Source organism: Nelumbo nucifera, chromosome 2 (assembly GCF_055504915.1).
Source record: "Nelumbo nucifera cultivar China Antique chromosome 2, China Antique-T2T, whole genome shotgun sequence".
In the NCBI taxonomy this organism is placed as follows: domain Eukaryota; kingdom Viridiplantae; phylum Streptophyta; class Magnoliopsida; order Proteales; family Nelumbonaceae; genus Nelumbo; species Nelumbo nucifera.
The window spans coordinates 7,265,394-7,280,995 of record NC_142650.1 but is presented as its reverse complement, the minus strand read 5'-3'; the positions used below and the strand labels follow the sequence as shown (position 1 = coordinate 7,280,995).

General features: G+C 37.1%; 1 protein-coding gene across 2 annotated transcripts in view; it reads right to left on the bottom strand.

Annotated features, from left to right (window-relative positions):
* LOC104594792 (E3 SUMO-protein ligase SIZ1) overlaps positions 1–15,602 on the bottom strand; it is a 37,243-nt gene that overhangs the window by 17,828 nt on the left and 3,813 nt on the right. For both annotated transcript variants that reach the window (XM_010255265.3, XM_019197295.2), the window contains 7 exons: positions 11,432–11,474; positions 8,538–8,616; positions 8,073–8,235; positions 5,619–5,749; positions 4,878–4,946; positions 4,460–4,547; positions 4,269–4,344 (listed from right to left, as the gene is read on the bottom strand). In XM_010255265.3, the coding sequence (XP_010253567.1) occupies positions 4,269–4,344; positions 4,460–4,547; positions 4,878–4,946; positions 5,619–5,749; positions 8,073–8,235; positions 8,538–8,616; positions 11,432–11,474 (649 nt within the window). The remainder of the gene's footprint in view (positions 1–4,268; positions 4,345–4,459; positions 4,548–4,877; positions 4,947–5,618; positions 5,750–8,072; positions 8,236–8,537; positions 8,617–11,431; positions 11,475–15,602) is intronic.

Below are 15,602 nucleotides of genomic sequence, written 5' to 3'. Positions count from 1 at the left end.
TCTTTCTAAGAATCCTTCCTTTTTTTTTAGTTCCTCCATCATTGTACAGATCGACTCCCAAATTCTAACTGCCTCCCCCTTACTACTTCCTTCCAACACCCCTCTCTCCTCCTTCCACTATCACCCTCTCTCTTGCATCATAATCTCCTGGATGGGAAGCTGGAATATCTGTTACAGGCATAGCAAACAAGTCAGTACCTAAAAAAGAATTGACACCCATACCTGGTAGGACGGGGGTAGGACTAGAATCACTAGAATTGAATTGCTGACAGGCGACAAATGGTTTTAAGGCCTTTCCCCTTTTTGGACAAGGTTGTGAAGTAGACATAGAGAAAGAATTACTTACTGACGATCTACCCACTTGGAAAACCTTTCTCTGTGTTTCTGACACTGAAATACCCACATTCATCCTCACGGCCGATTCTTGTCCCTCTCCACCAACATCCTGTAATTCATTAGATTCAGAGTCAACTCCCTCGACGAAGGGAAGAGGAGTTTTCACAGCTTTAGAACCATTTTCTTCACCATTTCTAGTCTTCCCGCCACCTGCCTCTTCAGTCTCTTCCTCTAAAAACAACAGCTCTGTATGCAAACTTTCTATTTCAAGTAAATCATTGTTGCCTTCCGGAGACAGACTTCCCAAACTTAACGTTTCGTCTCTATCAGAATCGCCATTGTTGTTTTGTTCACTCAACCAATCTTCAAACCCTGTTCTGTTCAAATCACTAGGCTTCAGGTATCTCGGGTTGCGCCTATCTGGTGAGAGACGGTTCGCCATGTTGGATGGGACCCACTGTAGAGAGCCTCGAGACTAAGAGTCTTGAGATTTTGCGCATGAACTGTTCGAACGAAAGGAGGGACTCGGGGTAGAAGAAGATAGACGCTTAATTTCATCTATTAGCTCATCCCTCCTCCCAGTCACGTGCTTACTTAAAGGGTCCCTTGGCCCATCTGTCTTGTAATGGGCCTTGGGCTCAAGACTTGTAATATTAGAACCCAGATTTAAAGTCTTTACTTGAGTTGCCTTCTCCGGCCCACTAGAAAATGGATCGACTCGACTGGGCCCATTTTCTAAGTCTTTTCGTCCCACGTGACTTCTTAAAAAATCACGCCCCCCTGTTTTAATGGTCGAGCCAGCAACCCTCCCTGTATGAGGTTACTGGTTCAGCCCTCTCCCTTTCGACACTAGTAAAATTTTGTCTGTTTCCCCTGACACCACCTGCGCAAAAGATCTGCCATTTGTCAAATCCTTTTCTTGCTTTCTATAGGTTTGACCTTCCATCTGCCCCAAAGCTTTTTGGCTTCCCAGAATTTGTTGGCCCTTTTTAGTGAAACATTCCTTCCCATTTGAATTAACCAATCTCACAAGTCCACGTAATGCTTCTTCTTCCTCCTTCTCCCCTCCTACCATATGAGCCTCCTTCCACAGCCCTTCTTCACTGGAGGAAGCTAGCCACACAGAGACAAAACTCCCCTTTGTTCGTACCTCTACCTTTCGTGGAATGTCTTCTGGCTTCACACCACTTAGCAGGATTGCTACTGAATAAATATCGCCCCAGAAAGCTCCTTTCAAGATTCCTCCACACAATACAGCTATAGACTCGGCTATTTCTTGTTTCCATAGATGAAATGGCAAGCCTATTACACGCACCACCACACCATCTTCGACAAAAAAATCCTTGGAGTTGGATGTTGGAGTCCATTTAAAGACTGTGAATGATCCAAAATCAGCCTGAACATTGATAGCTGATATTTCCAATTCAATCTCTATTGGATCTAGGAGGGCTTTACAGTTATCGAAGGGGGTTACTATGAAGACACTCTTCAACTTCAACCTGGTTGCCAATAAGTCAGCTACCCTCCTCCAATCATTAACCTTTTCCTTGGCTTGTATCACAAACTCACTATCCCACTCTTCTCTCTCTAGACCTCCCACCATTCTGCAATGGCCTTTTGTTTTTGCCATGACCACTGGACCTTGTTCTACCCTGCTGTTGCTGAGATATGCCTTCTCCTCCCTTATGGAGGCTTTTTTATCATTTGCTACTCTTTGAGCTAAAAACTCTTTGAACAACCAGTCAACTTCCCCCCAACCTTGGTTCTGTTTTCCTGCTGGTAGACACACCAGTTGCTTTCGTCCCTTACCAAAAAATTCAGCCAAAACTATGAAGAAGCCTTTTCTATTCCTCTTACATTCAACAACATATCTTCTCTTTTCTAATGTACTAAAATCCTGCCAGTTTATCTGCTTACCTTTTGAACAGGCTCCAGCTATGAACTCTCTTAGCCACTCGATCACTTCTAATCCTTCCAACAATATTGTACCCTTTTTCGCTTCCCTTACCTTCAGGCTTACCTTCCCCCTGATTCTCATTTTTTCAAACAGGAAATTTTTTGCTTCTATCTTCAAGGATCTCCTCCACTGACCTGCCTGCACAAACTCCATTTCTCTCCTTCCAGCAATATCCGTATATGATCTTTTTCCTTCAGATCCTTTCTTCACTTCTTTCTGGCCAACATTGCTACAACAGATCCCAACAGATAACCTGTTATCCATACTTTCAAATCCCCAACAACAGTAACTGTGTCTTGGGCAAATTCCACTGCAATCTAAAATCGAGAGGTACAATGAAGTTCCTTCTGGATGAAGTTGAGGTCCAAACTGAGATGTTGTAGGAAGGATTCAGGCATGGTAATGGTACCATGGAAAGCAACAACATATCTTGGACAACCCTATGTTGAGTGGCCACCCTACTAATTTAATTTTTGCCGAATCTTTTTTTTTATGAATGAATTTTTGCCGAATCTTTTATCTGCACCTTCTCCTTCACTTGTTTAAGTTCCGCTGTTTTTTCTAGAAACTGTTATAAAGCATCTGCTACCAACTTCCATACATAGCACCTTCTACCTTCCAGGATACATATCATTCGCCTTTTGCCCACACCAAAGTATTCCTCTAACGTTACGGATTTTCCTAATCTATTTTCCTTTTTTTTTGCAGAGTGTCTGTTATTTTCTGCCTCAATGGTGGCTTTCCAGTTGGTTTGTCTCTCTGAATGAATGGCTCCATCTAGAAATCCTTGGAACCAAAGGATTGATTTCCCTTTCATCAATACCGTTGCCTTCAAAATTTTGATTTTGAAATTATCTCCTCCATCGAGCAACCTGCATGAACTTCTCCATCGAAACATTCCCCTTTGATAAATACAACAATCCTACATAATAATTTAGTAACATTCAATTTGCATTTGGTGGATACCAATGTATTGAAGCTACATACTTTGCCATTGATAAAGATGCTACCCACTGCCATATTGTAGGGATACCATCATGGAAAAAGACACAAATTTATTCAAAGTTTTTATCCAATGCACTACTTTCAAGTTTCAATACGATGTTTTCAATGATTGATCCCTTGCATCATGCCTCCCCATTGAATATCTTTGTACACCTCTGGATGATGAGATCATCAGCTTCTTCAAATTTTACACCTTTCAAATAAACAACACAAAATAAAACCTTGAATGAAGACAACATTGGGAGCTGAAGATGGCTTATGAAAACAAAATTTTCAAGACCAAAGGAGTGGAAAAAAGAAAAGAGACTGAAATGTACATTAGAAAAAAAAATGTCTTCACAGGATATGAAATTAACATGTGCAGTATGAAACTGAGCTTTCATACTTCACTAGTACATTGTTACAAAGTACCTAAAGTCTAGTAATTGAACAGATAACCCATCCATCTATGGATATGAAACATAGAGCCTTTGGATATAGTAAGGCTCTGTTTGGATAAGCTTTTGCTCTTGAGCTTTAGCCTATGGAAAACAAAATTAAGCCAAAAAGTGTTTTGAATGTTTGGTAAGAGTTATTTATGGATGAGAAGAACATAAGCATCTGGCATCATCCTGTGCACTAAAGTCTCAAACCCAAGTTAACAACCAAATAAAACAGACATCTAGACCAAATTGACAAGGACGATTATGTTGATAATAAACTGCTAAGTAATTTCAAACATTTGCAAGTCTATATTAAATTCACTTCAGTGGATCAAGGAAAGAAAACACAAGTGAAACATATGATTCACATAAACTAGTTGTATGAATGTATTTAACAAAATTGCATTTTTGAGCCAAACATACCTTTTTTTTGATAGACTGAAACAAAAAAAAAAAAACAAGAACTTTCAAAATATAATAAATGATTTCTCCATGTATACAGGAATATCATCAATTAGTGCTGCAGACAATTAACAAAATATCCATACCATTGACCTGTAGATCTGCATATTGGGGCCACTGCATTCTAAATGGAACCTTATCATTAAGAAGCATACACCAAGCCTGAATGTACAAAATGCCATTACATACAAGTCACCATCTTCAATAGTATTCAGTGTATAACTGTAATTTCTCATATTTTGAAGGATATGTAAATATTGATATGTAGGAAACTAACCTGCACATCATGGTCTGATTTCAGTAACATATCTCTGTCTGCTCTTGTCAGTTGAAACGATCTTTCCACATTCTGTACTGGGTTTGTGCTGCAATATATTCCAAAGAAAGAATGAACTTCCAAAACTCATTGATCAATTAATGTCACTTGTAACGATTTTCTCTCCAACAAAGTTGTTCTTGATTTAAAGGGGAGAAATCGTTTACTCCAGCCCCTTATTTTTTGAAGTTATTTCTACCAACAAGTTTAATAATGAAAACAAACACAAGGATTGAAAAAAGAACCAAGAAAATATTTTCCTTTCTGGGATTCTCCAATGAAATAAATGGAACTGAAATAAAGAACTCGAAATTTACTATCAGGCCAATGACAATGAGCAAATAAAAAGGTGGAAGTAAATGCAACGTTATGTGCTTACCCATCAGGTGGTATACTTGTAGCAGATAACTTCACAGGAAATAGTGGGTGAGCCAATGTGACCCAAAAACTGCATATGACAAGAGATGTTAGCGCACAGGAACAAAATCTATCCTAAAATAAGAAACATGACGATAAATATATACTAAAAACTGAAAGGAGAGTCAAATATATACTTCACCATTAAACAAAACTAACTAATAATCAAAACAAAATCTGGAATGACTGTAAAATTCCGAGGTATCAGAACTTGAGCTACATAATCTTCTAGATTTCAGTTGAGGTTGTCACCAGCATGTGAAGCCTTGGTTTCAAAAATTAACCCGTAAACCTGCTTAACACACTATCATGGAGAACTTTCTTGGAAACATGTAGTATTTGGGTTGCAAAAATGAAAACTGATCACAGTCAGGATCATTTTGCATTGAATGCATCATAGGAGGAATATTAGAAAACACCACATATCAAAAACCACATAGCACATTAAGAGGTAATCCCAAGTAGATTTTTTTTGTTGGAAGATAAGGTAAGGAATCACATTAAACATGAGAAAAACTCCATACAAATATAAGCCATGTACAGTCAGAAGCCATACATGCGGAAGATCCCCAAGAAGACATATTTTATGAATGGTCAAGAAGCAAAAGTTGACTATCAAATACAGAGGACACAAATATTGTCTTAACATTTATAAAATAAATGGTGTTGGTTCACAAAAACCCAAAAAGGGGGTGGCACATACGGATCTGCTCGATTGAGTCGACAGATTTCACAATAAAATTGAGATGGAACTGTTGGACCACCCTCCATTGGTTTCTCCGGAATAATGACACAAGCAATGTGTTGCCAAACATTGCATCGTTTGTCTTCACACTGCAACAACAAAAACATAAAACACATATATTTTAGTTAACAGAGTTCCATGTGAACAATAAGAAGAGGCACACATAACACACCTTTATAGAAGTTAAAATACAAGTGTCTATATTAAATATCCAATGCAACCTATAGCATATAAGGACACCACGCTGATACATTGAAGGTAAGAGAATCAAGTAAAACATACTTCAATGGATCATCATTTCTGAGTGAATAGAATTTATGGACTCTTTTATTTAATATCACTAAAAATAGAATTATGGAATATCCTTAGGCAAGAAGGAAATGAAGATCTAAACAACTACAAGAAATCAAATACAAAAGCAAAAACAAAAAAAAGTGAGAGTACCAAACTGCTATAAACAATCCTTTGATAGAAGAATAAACTTTCTCAACTCAATTCAACAAAGCCTTGTCCTGCTGACAAAAGTAACAAACAAAGCCTTGTCCCAATGATATGGAGTTGCCTAAAGTAAATCATAAATTTTGAGTTTCAACTCAATTCAACAATCCTTTGACAAAAGAATAAACTTTCTCAACTCAATTCAACTGAAACTGAAGTGCACACACACCCAATTCTCCTGAATCTGCAACTTGGTCCTGATCTAACCCTCAGCACCTTCCATACTAACAAAAAACCTAGGGTTAACCTCACACAAATCATCACTGATCACTCCTTCATGCAAGTCCAATGGTCTCTCAATATCATCCTTTTGACATCATATACTGGGTTCACCTTTCTCAGCATCCACCCTATAAGCCACCCTCCAACTTCAAGTCAAGCCAGCACCATTACCATCTGCCGCTGCAGGATTTCTGTTGATGCACACTGAAGACAACTATTCAAAAAATTTTGATCACCTGAGTCAGACTCTTCTCAACTGATGAACTACCCCCCAATCAATCCTTAATGACTCCTCTATTGATGCACACTGAAGTCAACCTTATTCCCATCCCTAGATCAAACAATCAATCCTTAATGCATGACTCATTCATAACATTACAAACTGCATTATAAGTGTTGACAATTAAGAGCAAGAGGTGGAAAATATAATAGAATCTGTTAAGATAGGGGTGGCTCATTTGGTCTTGACAAAGGAAGAGTGGAACTATTGCTGGTTTTGCTCACATGAGACAAACAGCCAATACAATTTTTGGCAGTTCTGAAAACAAGAATTGTAAAACCAAATGTTGATAGATGCTGTTATGGTAATCCAAGACAAGCAGGAATAGGGGATGTGAGAACAAACAAAACTGGAACTATGTTAATAAGCTTCCAAGGTCCAGTTGGAGTCAGCAACTCTTGAGGGCCAATAGCACATTCTCCTCCAAGTAATAAGGCTGCAACTTTACTCCAACTTGATTGTGCAAGGAGATTATCAGGTGGTGATATCATAGTTCCTCTAGACATACTGCCCCTGGCTCTGGTTAGAGAGGCAATGCACTAATAGCCTAGGGAACTCTTTGGCAGGAGCAGGGATTACAATTTAAAAGAAGTCAGTTGGTTTGATAGTTCATACTTGGGTCATTTTGAACTATCCCAATCAATCTTGGGCTGTTAAATTGTGCTAGTTTTCATCCCCTACACAAGGAAATGAAAGTATGATTTTATATCCCAACAACAATTAATAACTGTAACTAAAAAAAGAAAAAAAAAAGACAGGGTTGACACTTATACACTGCTAAGCAAGTCTAATTGTCATGATTTCACTGCTAAAAATAGACAAACCATGTATGAAGGATTACATAAGTTAATTGCCAATAGATATACACTTTGTTCTTTTTGACCACCCAGATCATAGATGAACTGGGAGAAATTTATGGACTTGAAAGAAACAAAATAGTTAAGACTATAACCCACTTAAGGACTTGTTATTATTAGACAAAACTACCATAGGCCACAAGTGATTGAAGAAGATCACTTCATGGTTCCAGAAACAGAGGAAATCAGGAAAGGCCCATTGAGATTGGCAAATCAACAGTTACGTCAACCTTTATGTTTTAAACAGTTTTAGTATAGAAAACCACTATTATATATAATCCAAGTAATGCAATTAATTTAATCATTCCTTGTACATTATGTAGGTTATAATTAAAATTTCTCAGGACCTACAACTTTGCAAGCAATATAGAGTTTGTCATTCATAAAAAAAAAAAAAAAAATATTGAATGATAACAAAATGTCACTGTTTCATGAAGAGATAAATTCAATATTTGCAGTTGACCTCAAGTCGTACGTACAAGGACAGACAATCTAAAAGATACAAAATACCAAATGTTTTCTACCACAACAGCCTCTAGGAAAGCATAACCCAACCTGAATCATTGACTCAGTAGCCAATGAACTTCCACAGGGACAGCGAATCTTCAAATCCATCTGAAAAGAATCATCAACTTCTTCTTTAAGCTTCACATTACTAATATCAGAGCCACTCTGTCCCTTTGATGCTAAATCAGTTGCCCCAGGAACCTGCATTTTTCTGGGAGCAAAATAGAATTTATGAACTTCAAAGTAGCAAGAAGGGAAAATTCTTGAAACTGAATAAGAGAACATGGAATGAAGGGAGAATTCTTGAAACTGAATGAAATTAATCGAAATAAGAGATTTTCTAAGACAAATCAAACAAAAAACCACAGAAAACAAAAGACGTTTCCAAAAAGGAGAAATGGAGACGATCACATAACAGAGTTGAACAAATACAATACAATAAACCAGTAATGATAATTCATATCCAGACAAACAGAACATTACAAAAAAAACAAAGAGATAATAGAGGATCACCTGTAAATATCATCAATAATTTTAGCAACTCCTTCCTTCCCAATAGAATTCTTCCTTGCCCAACCATGCACCTTGGAAACTGCAAAAAACAAAGGCAAGAAAACACGTGAGGGTGACATCCTACACATAGAAACCAACTTAACCCAAAAAGCTATTCCAGCATGATTACAAAATAAGGTGGGTCAGAGGGAGATATACGAAACTTCACCTCATTGTGAAGAAAATATAAATGCAAATATGCACATAGATTGGAAAAAATCATAAAGGACATTTCATTGCTGGGTAGGAAGAGAAATGCTAGTAAATTATGAGTTCATAATAATTTACATGATATTGTTTCACATGATACTTAACCCAAAACTAAACACTTTCACATGATACTCTTCCTCTTCTGACACAAGAGCATCCTACCTACTCCACAAAAAATCAAGCATACCCTCTAGAAACATCCATAAAATCACAAATAATCTCAGAAAAAAACTCCCAAAAGACACAGGCCAAAAAGCAATAAAAAACTCTTTACAAGGATATATAAGTCGCTTCTGTCTTTATCTTAATGCATGTTGTCAAAATCTTATGATTTATTATAAATTCATCATTTGAATCATGAACACCAAGGGCTTTGATTCAAATCTTATGTTCGAATCCTTTTTTACAAAAATCTTACAGTAATTCAAATCAGTTCAATTAAGAATTAGTTCTCTACTTTGTCGTTTTGTCTTATTCATATTTACTTTTCTCAATGGTGACTTGTTTTAAAGACCATATTTGAAATCGACTTATTTGCATTATGTAAGACCATTTATTAGTTTTAATTTCCACCATATGTTCAATAAAGAGCCATTGTTATGAATTATTTGACTTTCAAGTCAGACTTGATTACATCATCTTAGACTTCTATTGTATAAGTGGTAAATTCTATTGTTTTAGGTACATATATGATAGGTATGCATTAAAAATAGGGTAGAATCATCATTCTATGTATATTTAGCCTTTAAGTATACATATATATATATAGATAGATAGATATCAATGATTTAAAAGGCGCGACTGAGGCGAGGCGCACGCTTGGTGCGCCTAGGCGTGCGCCTTTTTTAAAATTTTGCACTTTTTGCTTTTTTTTTGGGTTTCTAGCAGATAAGGGCAACTTTTTGCCCTGAATATCAATAAAAAATAATATTTTTATAAAATAACTAAAATAAGGTAATTTTTTTTGAAAAATATCAAGGAAGGGTAATGATACTGTTCATTGTCTTCCTCTTCCTCTGTGATTGTTTTTAATAGGTGGTTGGATAGTACACCCTGCCAGGTGTGAAGCTAGTGCATGATAAACCGGTGACACGCCAGGATACAATGACGAAGCTAGTGCAATACAAGCCAGGATGTGACGGCGATTAGAGTGACAAGCTAGTGCAGCTGCGATACAAGCCAGGATGCCCAGAATTTTCTGTCGTCATTCCTATTCCCCAATTGTTAACGCCAGCATTTCCTTTGTTGATTGGCTAGGATGCGACGGCGAAGCTAGTGCATGATAAATCAGCAACACGTCGGGACGCTGAAAGGGTGGTTGGTGCGAAGCTCCGGGATAATTCTAATGTGAGCACTCATCCTGGGGGCGTGGCAGCAGCTGTTACAAAGGCCGCCAGACTTGCTCACTAAGATGGGCGGATAAGAGAAGGAAGAGGAATGAAAGGAACAATGGATTCGCCCATGTCAGTAGATATTATTCCTCTTCCATCTCTTATCCGTGCAAAACATAAAATGGATTCACTGAGGCTTCAAATCCAGTGTATTCGGATTATTTTATAAAAATATTATCTTTTGTTGATATTCAAGGCAAAAAGTTGCCCTTATCTGCTAGAAACCCTTTTTTTTAGTCTAACTCCCTATTTGCTAATGGTGTTCATTCATTCATTTCAATAAAATATCTTTTTAAAAGGCGACGAAAGTTATAAAATCATTATTTTTTATGTGAGAAATAAGAATTTCAGACCCTAACATAGACTTCTTCGGGCTTGCCTCGAGGGGCGTGCTACAAAGGCGACTCATAGAATCAAGAATGCAATATGCTTTACATCACATTAGCTACTTGAAGCAATGCAATTAAGGAAAAAAAGAGATTGTAGGTTTTACATGCTTAAAAATGCTTTATATGTTTGCTTTTATTTTTAAATTTTCATTTGAATACGCTTTACATGTTATGTTTATGTATTTTAATTTTAATACGCTTTAATTTTAGATAATAGGCATTTTATAATTTAAGTTTATATTTTTTTATTAACACTATGTTTATGTATTTTTTGCTTTTTTTTGCATTAACACTATCTATCTATCTATGTATCTATCTATTTGACAAGTTCGTAAAAAATAAATAGTGCTTCAATTTATGATACAATTATGATTTTCAGAACTTTGTATGGCACCCGTCAGAGCCATCTCCAATCAAAACATCATGATCTTTGCAACCATAGGCAACTCCCAATCACCACATCAACTCCCAAAGAAATAAAAGTGAGACACAACAATCTTTGACATCCAAACAACATCCACAACAAAGATGAATTCAAACATATACCATAAAAAAGTACACAGACCACAATGTTCAAGTGAACTAAACCATGTGATACAAAGCACCAAGAAACAAAAACACCATACACAATAGTGAATTTAGTTTAATGTGTAGTTAATAAAACAGCAGCAATATAACATGTAGTTGGTTTTTCCATAACATAATATAATGCTGAGCACTCTCTTATCATTAACAACAATGAAAGAGATTTTATTTATGTACAAAAAAGACTGGATACTCCAGCCATGTGAAAAGTTACATGTATGATAAGGAAGCTGCATGTCAACCACCCAAATTGGAAGGATTATAGTGTAAATAAGCCTACCTTGGTCATCAGATAGCATAGCCAAAATTCTGTCCATGAGATCCTGCATAACATAACATAAAATGGGAAACATTGGTTGAAAAGTATTTCTTTAGGTGAGAAAATAGACACAACTAGACAATCAAAACGGTGTTGAATAATGAAAAATAAAACATCCGTTTTATGAAGGACTTTAAAACAAAAACCCCTTAGGAAAAAAAAAAAAGAAGAAAGAATCGTATGGTATGCAAAATGGATAGCTCGAATACAATTAAGTAATATCAAATTACAAAGAACAAATCAGTACCAAGGGTTCAAAAAATCTTTGAAGCACAATATAAACAATGTGGAGCCACTGTTTTGTTCAAAAAGTAATCTTTTGTGTGTTCCACTTGTCTAAAATGCATATAAAGTTGTTTTTGTGCTTTAGGCATTGCTTACTAGATTTTTAATCAGCTTTGTTGTAAGATTCATGGATCAAATCATGAGATTCAAACAATCAAGACGTTTTCTCATAATAAGATAAAACGTTGTAGTTTTCAGGCCATAAAGAATCAAAGCTCCAAGTAGGCCTGTCAACGATACCCGTAAACCCATGACCCAATCCAATAATCTCGGATTCTGATCAGGTAAATGTCATATCGGATTGGATTCGGATTGCAGAAGTATAATCCGATTAAAAATCGGATCAAACTCGGATTCACCCCCATCCAATCCGATAAAAATCGAACTCTAATATATTTATAAATATAAAAGTGTTCTATATATTTTATATTATATACTTTTATACATTAATTGAATAGATAAAATTTCTTAGGGGTAAATGAGGAAATTTGTTCCTCAAACCCCCAGTTGGTTAGCCCTCACTCAACACTCCAACAGTCGACATATTCTTCTCACTTCTCTCTTGTCGTTGCCCAACTCACCTTGCCATTTGCCAAGTTGCTAGCGTTGTCTCCTCTCTCAACTCTCAATCTCTACAACAACCAAGTTGTCGTCACCGTTCTTTCTCGTCGCCGTCGTTCTTTTCTCGCCTAGGTTTTCTTCTTGACCATAGAGCTCCCATGTACCATTTTCTTCTTGACGATAGGCTTTCATTTGTTATGAATAAATTATAGATTATTTCAAAATCTTTGAAATAAAAATTTAAATTTTACAGATTACAGAATTGTTTCAAAACTTTTTGAGTAAATATTATAGATTTTGCTTTAATGATATTATATTCAACAATTGTGACCATTCAACTGCTGAAATAGGTAGCTTCAGTCGAAGTCGGATAAAAATCCGATCGGATTCCGTGCACAACATAATCCGATCAGATTTCGGATCGGAGTCGGATGCAACCAACAGCATGTAAAATCGAACTCGGATTTAGATGAATCTGATCCAAGTCCGATCCGATGACAGCTAGTTCCAAGGCAGCAGAATACTACCCACATTACTGACCATATCCAAAACACCAAGTATATAGGAGATGCATTTTATTACTTCTTCTCATTTTATGTATATGAAAAATTGAAAAGTCCATTACAATTATATTTTTTGGATGTATACTTGATATCAAAATAAGAATTAAAAAAGAGACCGGAGCTTTCACTCAGCAACCCAAACATTATATAAAGTCCATTACAATTCTGCCCAAAAAAGTTCCCTGTAGACCCCTTGCTTTGGTAAGGCATCATCCAACCCGTTTGCCATCCTCTTCACCCATCATCTGAAAGCAGCTTCCACCTCTGCAGCCAATTTTCTTATCTCCCTTATAGTTTGCCTGAACATCCAGGCACACAAATTATTGCAGTCCATCCACGAGATAACTAGATTTGAGCCTCCTTTCACCTTCACCAGTTTCATTTCAAACTGTTTGGCTATTTTCAACCCTTATAAGAGAGACAACACCTCAGCATTTAATGAGTCCCCATATCCAATCAGTCCAGAGCACAAAGCTATGACAATACCATTACCATTTCTGAAGACTCCCCCATCTTGAGGGGGTTCCCACCTACAACCAAAGAGGGAGCAAAAACACCAACAAACACAAGTCACAAAAGGATTAGTAAATGGGGGATAGTCTCACCACTTGCTTTGCATAAGATACACACATGAGGCGGAAATCACTCATTGGGCCTTCTTTTGAGCACATCGCAGGTGATCTTACCAAGAGATACTTCCAACAGAAATCCCTTATTTTAGGTAGGACCGGTGTACTACAAATTTCTTTCACAAGTAACCATTAGGGGAGGCAATCCAAATACAACTATCAGCTGAAAGTGAGTCCAAAAAACACCAAGTTGAGCAAGGTTAACAAATCAGCCATAGAGTGAACACTCCCAATCCCCAAGACCCCCTTTGAAACCAAAGTCCCAAAACAAACCAGAAGTGGTGAGAGAGCAGAATTTAGAAATAGGCTATTTATGATATTAGGAAAGGGTATACAACAAAGAAAACCACACAATTAAAGGAGAGTTACCCAACCATAGGACCTCCCAAAAGGAGTCAATTCTCACAAGCAGCATCATATCTAATTAAGCTCAAAGAAGCAGGAAGGGTCACCTGCATGGATTTCCAAGAGGACTAAGAAGACATAAGAGTTGGCTGTTGACCCATTTGGCTTCAGGTCAGAAAATCAGGTTTTGGGAGAACATTTGGGTTGGGGATTCCCCCCTATCTGTGGTTTTCCCTTCCCTCCTTGCTCCTTCCACTTCAAGGGAACACCTATCAGTGACTTCATCAGTTCAGAAAATCAGGTTTTGGGAGAACATTTGGGTTGGAGATTCCCCCCTATCTGTGGTTTTCCCTTCCCTCCTTGCTCTTTCCACTTCAAGGGAACACCTATCAGTGACTTCATCAGTTCATCATCTTCATTTTCTAACTTGAATTGGAATTTGGGTTTTACTAGAAATTTGAGAGAATCTGGAATCTCTAATGCCTCTGCTTTGATTAACTTGCTAAGTTCAGTGGTTTTGGGGGACAGCAATGATTTAAAAGGCGCGCCTAGGCACACAGGCAAGGTGCATTTTGGGGTATGCACCTCGCCCAGGTCCTGGGTGCACCCCTTTCAAAAGGCATACGCCTGGTGCACCTAGGCATGCGCCTCTTTGAAAATTTGCGCTTTTTGCTTTTTTTAGCCTAATGGCTGGGCCAGGGGCTCCGCCCCCTAACATGGACTTGTTCGGGCTTGCCTCGAGGAGTATGGTACAAGGGCGACTCATAAAATCAAGAATGCAATATGTTTTACATCACATTAGCTACTTGAAGGTTGAAGCAATGCAATTAAGGGAAAAAGAAAAAGAGATTGTGGGTTTTACATGCTTGAAAATGCTTTTATTTTTTAATTTTCATTTGAATACGCTTTACATGATGTTTATATATTTTAATTTTAGATAATAGGTTTTTAAAACATTTATTTTAAATTTTAAGTTTATATTTTTTATTAACATTATGTTTAATGTTTTTTTGCATTTTTTTAATTTTTTGGCATTTTTTGAATTTTCTGACTTTTTTTTAATTTTTATCTTTTTTTTTGTAATTTTGCACCTTGCGCTTTTAAAACACTGGGGGACGGTGGTTCAGACTCTAGAGTTTGGTCTCTCAACCAATCAGGTTCCTTCTCTTGCAAATCGTTTATGAATTCCCTTGTTGCTACCTCCTCCTCTCCTTCTTTCCCTATCAAGGAGGTCTGGTCACTGGTGTCAGCCCATCCTCCAAAAGTTAGTGCCTTCTGTTGGGAAGTGTTACATGGCTCCATTAACACTTGTGATTTGCTTCAAAAAAAAAAGACCAAATTGATGCTTGTCCCCAAACTGGTGTTCCTTGTGTAAGGTACACAGTGAGACTGCCTTTCATCTTTTAATTTCATGTCCTTTTGATAACTACATTTGGGAGTGGTTTTCCTATCTGTTTGGTTGCAGCTGGACTCCTCATGTTAATCTGGATGGATTCTATAGTTCTCATATTTTCAGGTGCTCTAAAAGAAGAGGAAGATTTATGGGAAGGTGCACTAGAGCAAAAGTGGTTTGGACAATTTGGGAAGAAATAAATTTAAAGATTTTTTACGACAAGGAAAGAAGCAAAGAAACATTGATTGAAGTGATATCTCTAAGTGTGGCACATTGGGTGAAAACATTGAGGTTGTTTGCTGACTTTAAGACAAGACTTCTTCAGATCTTGGGGAACAATTGCTAACACTGCTTCT